General features: G+C 42.7%; 4 protein-coding genes across 4 annotated transcripts; all 4 read right to left on the bottom strand.

Moving 5' to 3' along the window:
• Positions 1-337: 337 nt before the first annotated feature.
• Positions 338-850, bottom strand: LOC130720161 (uncharacterized). Its single transcript, XM_057570777.1, has 2 exons — positions 691-850; positions 338-579 (listed from the first exon to the last, which is right to left on the bottom strand). The coding sequence occupies exons 1-2, from the start codon at positions 838-840 to the stop codon at positions 391-393; spliced, it is 339 nt and encodes a 112-aa protein (XP_057426760.1). The 5' UTR covers positions 841-850; the 3' UTR covers positions 338-390.
• Positions 851-865: 15 nt separating this feature from the next.
• On the bottom strand, positions 866-3,506 carry LOC130718974 (PKS-NRPS hybrid synthetase cheA-like). The gene is made up of 4 exons (XM_057569627.1): positions 3,366-3,506; positions 2,099-3,276; positions 919-1,906; positions 866-874 (listed from the first exon to the last, which is right to left on the bottom strand). Exons 1-4 carry the CDS (start codon positions 3,504-3,506, stop codon positions 866-868), a joined length of 2,316 nt encoding a protein of 771 aa, XP_057425610.1.
• A 185-nt stretch (positions 3,507-3,691) lies between these two features.
• LOC130718972 (protein MAIN-LIKE 1-like) lies at positions 3,692-5,566 on the bottom strand. The gene is made up of 3 exons (XM_057569626.1): positions 5,374-5,566; positions 4,835-5,328; positions 3,692-4,741 (listed from the first exon to the last, which is right to left on the bottom strand). The coding sequence occupies exons 1-3, from the start codon at positions 5,564-5,566 to the stop codon at positions 4,418-4,420; spliced, it is 1,011 nt and encodes a 336-aa protein (XP_057425609.1). The 3' UTR covers positions 3,692-4,417.
• Positions 5,254-7,502, bottom strand: LOC130718598 (uncharacterized). The gene is made up of 2 exons (XM_057569210.1): positions 7,257-7,502; positions 5,254-6,689 (listed from the first exon to the last, which is right to left on the bottom strand). Exon 2 carries the CDS (start codon positions 6,684-6,686, stop codon positions 5,598-5,600), a length of 1,089 nt encoding a protein of 362 aa, XP_057425193.1. The 5' UTR covers positions 6,687-6,689; positions 7,257-7,502; the 3' UTR covers positions 5,254-5,597.
• Between the last annotated feature and the right edge of the window lie 2,006 nt (positions 7,503-9,508).

The following is a 9,508-nucleotide window of genomic DNA, read 5'->3' as shown; positions in this document are numbered from 1 at the left end:
GTAATTGATGGTGGTCAGAGTTTGGTTGTGTAGGCATTCTGCTGCTTGATAAGGGTGATCCAGGACTATAAGTTTCGGATCACTCCAGGACTTTAAGTTTCGGATCAATCCAGGACTATAAGTTCCGGATTGATTCATAATTAAATTTACCACCCCCCCTTTTTAAGACGTCCGAGAGTTGAAAACCCGGATTAATATGAAACTTCAAGATTCGTACCTCTAAAACCAGATACTGTCACAGACAGAAACGTGAAAATGCAGTGACAATAATATGGGACAAACAGACCTCGTTACAATACTGGAGCATTGTCTTAATACATGTAGGAAAATATTCTTGCTAATAATATGGTTACAGACATGGTTACAACATTACAAACATGAATCATATTATCAATCTTCTGTTATGTCTGTTAAATCAAAGTTGGTAATAACACAAGGACCAATCCAAACAGTGTGTTCAGCCATAAATCTATCCAAACGCTCTTTATACGGTTTACACCATTCGGACTCGGGTTTTTCAACGTTGTATTCCCATTGGGGAGCAATTGGCGGCATAGGATGTCCAGACACCAACTTCAGCTACATTTAAGAGTATAGTAGTAAAATTAGATATATTTCAATATAAATTGTTTAACGTGACAAGAGAGTGTATTAATAAAAAAGAAGATATGTATTTAATTGAGGATATACCTGTACAAAGTGATTGGTCACATGACCAATAGCTATGACAGGATGTTCTAACGGTGGGGCGCCTCCTCTCATCGGAAGGTAAGTGTAACTAGATTTTAACGAGATGGAGATGAAAACCACCCGAAACCGGTTAGCAATAAGGTACCCCATCTCCGGTAGATGCATCCATTTGGCTTTAGTGGCTCTACCATCAGGAGGGAGAGTGAGACGATTGTGCATGGCTTGTACCACATCATAACCCCACATGCGTGTATAGTGTTTCTCATAGAGTGTGAGTTCTACAATCAGCTCTTCCCTAACCCGAGGCCAACCGTCCTGACCGTTCTGAAGGTCCAGCAATGCAGCGACGGCTCTGTATCCACAATTACCATCCCCGACAACATCTATCACTTCATGTATATATGGCCATAAAAAAGATGGCAACTCCGGTAAGTAGATTTTGGAGCCGGTGGCCGTCATAGCCTTCTTGTTCTTTGACTTAGGAGCTCGCGATGTTGGAGTTGTTTTAGGAGTTTTGGTGAGCCTAGGTTTCCTCTTGCTAGCTTTCGATTCTTGTTCTTTGGTCTGATTGTCAACATGTTCCCAATGTGAAAGGTCACGCTGGGTGGATCCTATTGATTGACCTCTGGGAGGTTTGGTTTTCCTCTCCTTGGACGATTGATTGTGCTTTATCTTCACTTCAGGAGGACACAATGAACTGATTTGAGGACAATAAAGCTCTCTAAGCTTCCTTCTCAGCATACTTTGGCCCGCATCATCCAAGGTATTGAAATGATCCCACAAAGCCTCAATCTCTAGCGGCATGCATCCACTGTTTGAGGTTTGACTCTCCACAACAGGCACTTGTTCCCAAGAAAGTATCTTCCAGAATGGATCAACTGCTGCATACGGAATTGAGGCCATACTCTGAAGTGCACAAGCGCAAGGTAGTCCATGAGTGACTTTCATCACGCAACCGCATTTCTCACCATGACCCCAAAATCTGTTTTGTTCATCATACATTAGGTGAAGTGCATGTTTAGCAACGAATCCTCTCATATTCTTATACATTGGAGACTTGAAACGGTGCTCTACAATGTTAATACTGCGCTCAAACGATGCTTGTATTGCATTGTGGCGTACAATGGTCAACCTATCAATTGCTTCCCATGAATCGCACAGGTTACCCTTGCCGTTCCTAAGCATCTTCTTCAAGCTTGCATGTGCACTTTCAGCCCTGCATACAAACATGAAGCTAGTCTATCAAGCCTATCAAATGCATACAAAAAATGAAACAAGCCTATCAAATGAATCAATTCTATCAAATGAAACAAGTCTATCAAATGCATACAAAAAATGAAACAAGCCTATCAAATGAATCAATTCTATCAAATGAAGCAAGTCTATCAAGATTGCATGTGCGTAGTACCTGTTACTTGTTGTCGTTCCAAAATGCTTCACTCTGTTTGTCCATGCCTTCACAAATTTCTCCTTGTGAACCAACCAAGTGTCATAAATGTACGATGTGAACCTTGGATGATCCTTACACATATCACACATGTCGCTCCATTCCTCCTCAAATTGTGTAGTTGTTTCCGCATATACCACTTCATTCCACTTTTGCATCACTAAGGCTTTAAAATCCGTTGTGTCAACCCACAATTTGCACTTTGCCTCAACATTCTTGTTTATGTGGAATAGGCATAGTAAATGGGTAGCCTCAGGAAAAATATTCCGAACAGCACTGAGTAAAGCCAATTCCCTATCAGTCACAATCACTCCAGGTAATCGGGCAGGGTCAGCAAGTAGAGATTTCATGCACTCCAAGGCCCAAACATAGTCAGGTGTGCGCTCACGAGTCATGTAGCAAAATGCAATGGAGTAAGTCAGACCAGTAGAAGTGAGGCCAACCATTTCAAGCAATGGAATTTGAAATTTGTTTGTCTTGTATGTGCAATCCATGATTACCACGTGAGGGAATGTGTTGAAGAGTTTAATAGCATTAGGATGAGCCCAGAAAAGTTCCATAATGACACCCGAATCTTCTTCATGTCTTTCAAAGTGAACATAGTTGGCTTCTGCCAACTTCTTCAGCAAATATTGCATCTCTGTAAGTGGCCCGCGGTCTAATTCTTTAACTTTTTTGATGCGATTATACACTTGAGTGATGGTAGACAAGTTACCCGGATTATTTTCCTTCAAAGTGGCCAACATGTGTCTCGGTGGGACCCAATTGTTATTCATGCTGTCGACTTGAACCTTCTCTTCTTCTGTTAGTCGACCAGCATAAGAATGGCCAACCAAAGATCTAGCTGGTTCATGGTTGTGTACCCCTTCCAACACTTTCAGCCACCAATTTTTATCACCCTCCGTAGGTCGTCCTTTAAGTTTAAAAGGACAATCACATTTTTGTGATCCGGTGGAGTTGTACTTGAAGGACTTAGGGTCCTTGTACGGGATGTACACACCATGCTTCGAGCACCGCAGAACAATATACATATTTCCACCTTTTCTGGAATAATCAGACCTTCCAGTCACAATCGCATATCCATTGTCCTTCCCAACATTCTTAGCCCATTGTTTAAGGTCATCAACAGTTTCAAATATCTGTACAGTGGTAACATATCATTTTAAAATTAGTAATCAATTCAAGCATCACTAAACAATAATGTCATTATGGTATACGCAATGAATACCTGATCGGTCGACCATAAATGAATGGTATCCACACTTATAGGCTGAACATTATCTTGTTGTTGAAGCAACATTCCTTCACTGACATCATTATCTTGTTTTAGAAGCAGCATTTCATCATCATAGAAAAATGTGCTCGTCATACTGCCTGCATAAACCAATCTGCCACTGGTTAACAGTCCGTATAATGAACATTCGTACTAATCCGAGACTATAACTCTCGTACTAATCCGAGACTATAACTTTCGTACTAATCCGAGACTTGAACATTCGGATTTATGTCGAGGCAGAAAAATTGAAGTGATGGTGGTGGCAAAAAATGAAGAGAAATTTAAATGGTAGAAAATATAAACAAATGTATATTATTGGCAAATTATAATGGATGCAATGATACATACCAAGGTGGTGCTGGTTGATGAAGGTTGTTGTTGGTGGTGCATGAAGGTTGTTGTTGGTGGTGCAATGATGGTGGTGGGGGGTTGAGGGGTAGTAAGAAAAGAGGAAGTGAGGGAGTGAGGGTGATCAGAAGTGAAATGTAATGGGGGTGGTTTGGTGGTTGAGGAGTTTATGCAGGCCATAATGGTGGTGAGGTAGGTGAAGCTATGGAGTAATGGTGCTGAAAAAGGTGATAGAATCTGTCAGAGGTGTCCGGAAGTTGAAGTTTCATACTAATCCGAAGGATGAAGTTTCATACTGATCCGAAGGTTGAAGTTTCGGATTATATCTTGAAGATTAAACTTCATTACAAGGGTTTGTGTTGTTGAGTGCCAGGTTTTGGTTTCCATTACAAGGGTTGATTATTAGGGTTGGTTATAAAAGTTATTGATTTTTAAAATTATTAGGGTTGATTATAAAAGTGAAAAAGAAAAAAAAATGTTAAAGTGAAGATAAAGCTCACAAATTATTAGGGTTTAGGGTAAAAGTGAAAAATAAAAAAAAATATACGTTAAAGTGAAGATAAAACTCATACTAATCCGAAATAGTAGTGCAAAATACATAGTCCCCTAATATCATAATAGTAATGTCAACAAAATGCTCATACAACTAATGTCCCCTACTGTCCCCTACCCCGACGACCTCCCCTACCCCTACGACCTCCCCTGGCTTCTGCCCTGCCGCCCTCCCGGCCACCTGCTGCCCTGCCGCCCTCCCGGCCACCTGCTCGGCCACCTGCTCGGCCGCCGGCTCGGCCACCTACTCGGCCACCTGCTCCCAGACCTCCTCTCCCAGCAGCGTAAGCAATGCCCTGTGTCCCAGCCAAGTCCTGGAGGATGCGAAGTGCTATCTCCGTTAAAGCGCGGGCCTGTGTGCCTGGCAGCAAAGCATCATCCACCTCAAGTGACAACTCAAGGACTTCTAAAGCCCTACGCAAAGCAGCCTGAAAGTAAATAATAAAAAAAACGCTGTTAGTAAATCACATACAGAAAACCACAAGTGCATAAAGAAAATAGAAATAAAATTTAAAATTTACCACGGCACTGAGATCAATCCTCCTCTCATCCGGTATGATGAAACAATGAGACACTCTAGCGTACCAATCCATGTAACCGCCCACAACCTGTCCCTCCTCTATAGCAGGGTCGCCCTCAGGGAACAAGTACTGCACATAACCTGCGAATGCCGCATCAACAACCTCAGCTGCGGGAGATCTATCCATCTCACTAGGGTGGCGCGGGATCGTCTGTATATACCCAAACTGTCGCATGACCCGCTCCGGAAGATGAGGTCGCACAGCAGGGGGATAGGGACACCGAATGTAGCCTGAGAACAAAGCCCTCTCATCCCGCTGTCGCCATTCCCTGTGGGCCTCATATGGAGTCCAAGTGACGTCGTCGGCCGTCAACTCATTAAGTAGTACTCGCCTCTCGTCAAGCCTAGCATGCCTCGACCGTGACTCTGTCCACCTACGAGCTCTGGGCTGGTCCTCTGTGTAAGCCGGGTTCGCATACCGGCGAACGAGCCTGTCTGGAAAGTGCTCAAAGACCTAGGCCATCAACAGGGAAGTGTAACCGCCCATCTGTTTGACCCCGCTGCGAGAAGACTGTCCAAGCTGGTCGTACAACGTGGCAAGGGCCATGGCGCCCCACGCGAACTCCGACACCCGCTCAAGATCCTGTAGCATGCCTATCCAACGGGCGGAGAATGAGTGCCCCCCACTCTTGTCGGCGAACAATGTCGCGCCAACAAGATGCATCAGGTACATCCTGGCTGCATGCTCGTACCACCCCTCTACATTACAATGTAATACCAATTATGATTAAGTAAATATAAATAATAGTTGGAAAAAGTTCAGATAATGAATGAAACAAACCTGCAACAGCTTTCGGGTAAAGGTCTCGCAAGAAGCTGAACCTCATAGTCGGACCCCTAAGCCTATCAAACTCAGCCATGTACAAATCTGCATCCCCCCCTAACAGCAAAGCGCAGGTCTCTGCCACATCATATCTCGAGGCCACTCCTGGAGTGTAGAATCTCCCACCAACCGGGATGTGAAGAAGAGCGGAGACGTCGTCAAGGGTGACAGTCATCTCCCCAAATGGCATGTGGAAACTACTAGTCTCCTCGTGCCACCTCTCCACAAGGGCCGATATAAGCCCTGGATCCGTCTCTACATAGCTGCACCTGACCAGTGGATACAGTCCGCTCCTCTCCACAATCAAGCGGACCTCTCTGTAATTGTCCCCCTCACACGTCATCAGCCCGAGCTTCGTACCAGCAGTGGCAAGCCTCAAATCACCTCGCTCAGAATAACGAGGGTCAGTGGTGCCTAGTAGGGTATGCCACGTCCACAGCGCTATGTGATCCGGGTAATGCTGCAGAAGTGACAACTCAACCGGCCCACCAGGAAACGGTGGATCTCTCTGGAGCGGCGGCATATTCGGATCCTCTACCTCTACATCCTCACCCTCAATCTCAGACTCAGACCCCGACTCCGACTCCGGCTCCTCAACTGCATCAATATCAAGTGAAGAGGTGGAAGGCTCAACAGTATCGTGGGCGGTAACCTCAGGCGTCGACTGAGGAGAAACCTCAGTAGCAGTAACCTCAGGCGTCGAGAGAGCAGGAACCTCAGTAGCAGGAACCTGAGTAGCAGGAACCTCAGTAGCAGGGGCAGGAACCTGAGTAGCAGGAACCTCAGTAGCAGGGGCAGGAACCTCAGTGGTCGCCTTCGGAGCCCCCTTCATAGCACCCTTCCTAGCCCGCTTCCGAGAAGTCGACACATCTGTATCATGATCACCTCGCCTATGAGAAGCGTGGAGATAGGCACGACGATCGGCCAACTCTTCAGACGATACCCTCTTAGTTTGCTTTGTCCTCGCCATAATCTATTAGAAAAAATAAGGAAAACAGATTAATAGCTATGTAATGAGTAACTAACTAGTTGAAGCAATCCACAAGTATACACAGTAAACTAATGTTATGAAATTTCAATACAATTCAAATAATGTTATGAAATTCAAATGTGAAATCTCAAGTTGGTTATGTCCTTAACCACTACCCTAAGATAGCCAAAAGCATGGAAATTATCTTCACCCCATTCATCTTATCATGAAAAACAATAACAGAAGCAATAGGAGAGACATTACTGAATCTCTCAAGTCCGAATCTTGAAGTCCTGAACCAGTCCGAATCTTGAAGTCCTGAACCAGTCCGAATCTTCAAGATTCGGAGTACGAATATCCCCAAATTCGCACCTCAGAACCCCATATACCCCAGAAATCACAATAGGAATGAAATTTCACCAAATCAACTCATAAAAAGGGATTCGAAACCTAACCTAATCTGAAATACCTAAATTTGAAACCCTAAATTTGAAATCACAACACCAACTCATCAAAATACACATGATTCAAAATACAAATGATTCTTGGTCGTGGATTCCAACAAATTACCTCAGTGTGGTCGGTTTTGAATCACAGATGATTCTTGGTTGCTTTTGGTCGTGATGTGTGGGTCGATTTGGGTGCCTCTGGGTCGCTTCTACTGAACCAGTCCGAGAGTTGATGTTCTGTCCCGTTACAAATGTGAATCTGAATTGATAGTTTTGTTCTATTATTAACTGAGTCCGACATTTGAAAATTCAGAGGAGTCCGAATGTTATACATTCGGATTAAAACACGGAGGGGCAATATTGGTTTTTCCCCACTTTTAAATGGGGTGGCAATTCTAAACCCAGGGGTGGGAAATCTAATTCCCATTAAAATGCCAAAAAATTTGGGATAGGAACAATTTCCTAGATAATAAAACAAGTATAATAAAAAGTGTGACTATATAGAAATACATTTATTAACCATTTTTAATTCTTTTAAAAAGTTTACAATTTTAATTCTTTACTATATTCAAGATAATAAATTAATAGCATATATTTTTTTTGAAGGTAAAATTAATAGCATATATTATCATAAAGAAATTTATGAAGAATTTTTTTTAATTTACTTGTTATGAGAAATTTTACAATTAACATATATTAGCATTAATGATTTAAAAAGTTATTAATAATTAATTCTTATTCTCATTAATGCATGATTCAAATCACTTATATATATATATATATATATATATTAAGGGGTTGAAAACAAAATATTTATGTGTTGGGTGAGTATATAGACCATTCCATAATTACTCTCATTCATTTGTTGTCTTAGAAAATGTGGATTAGTCTTCATAATTGCATTTGAAGGTCGTCCATGTTGCCCCCACATCATGCTATTATGAGTTTGACCATGATTAACATGTCCCCGCTCCATAGACCTTGACCCATGTTGTGTATGGTCATACTAGTCATATTCAAGTTCGAATAACCGCTTGAGGCACTCCCATGCTTGGGATGTTCAAGAGAACAATGAATTCAAGAAGAAAGTTGGTGGTGCCCCTAAGAGCATGTACACATGCATTTTTAAAGTCTCAAACTTCTGGTTCGAATTGACCTCTACATTTCAAAGGCATGTCATCCATGACCTAGCTAGCAATTGGAGTTGTGAGTTATGGAGTGAAAGTAGAGGTACCAGGTCCACATTTGGAGGATATGACTGATGTGGGGTATAAGTGGTTATCCACCCGACCATCGCCGCTGCCACCACCACCCTCCAAGACCTTCACCGCCACCATAACCCTCCACCACTACCACTGCTGCCACCACAACAACCACCTCCACCATCACCACCATTGAGACCACCAGTTTGCACCTGCAGCACCATCCAACACCACCCTCCACCAATAGCGTCGTCGCCGCCGCCATCTCTACATCTCCGCCACCACCACCTTCTCCCACTACCATTGTTGTTACCACTGCCTTGACCATTGCCGCCACCAGGTAGCACCCACCCACGCCAACACCACCAACTTCATCGTCACCATACCAGGTAACACTCATCAACGCCAACACCACCAACTTCGTCGCTACCCTTCACCACTGCTACTAGCACCATCACCATCACATCCACCCTCCACCACTAACTCCACCACATGTGATGTTGAAAGATTTTTTCTTTTAGGTTTTAACAACTTTGAGCTTTGTTTGGGAACATGTTAAAGTAACATTTTCCCTTACTCCAATGCAAAAAATAAAACTTTAAAACACGTATATCAATATAAAAACGCGAAAGACACTTGGATCGTATGTATCAATTGAGATACACTCTTTTAGAATAAGTAGAATCGCTGAAAAAAAAAATTTGTTATAACTTCTATCCAAACATACACCTAGAGTTTGTGTTCCAAGTTCCAATAAACTAGACCCTCAAAAAAAAAGTTCCAATAAACTATGAAAATAATAATAATTAAAAAGTTATTAAAAGTAAAGAACAGGGTACGGACGCCATGGAGGAGGACTATTAATGCAATACTGAACTCCAGGTAATTGCTCTTTCACAGGGTGTGGTTGCACCTCCTCCACTTTTTTGGCACCACCAGCGTTTTTGCCACTGCCACCACCTTCAGTAGCAGCATGGCTGTCAGTGGGACCACGACCACCACCATGTTGAGCCATCTTTTGTAGGCAGAGATCAGCTAGCACCAAAGGAAGCAAAATGTTAACTTGTGATGAAAATGATTGTTTAACTTTTTTCTATTTGAGAGAAAATTGTACTATTAATTTAAATTGTTCAGAATGACAGTTACTTAAATCAGCAAACAATTGAAGATT

This window comes from Lotus japonicus, chromosome 5 (assembly GCF_012489685.1).
Source record: "Lotus japonicus ecotype B-129 chromosome 5, LjGifu_v1.2".
NCBI lineage: Eukaryota > Viridiplantae > Streptophyta > Magnoliopsida > Fabales > Fabaceae > Lotus > Lotus japonicus.
This window is presented reverse-complemented; position numbering and strand designations above follow the sequence as displayed.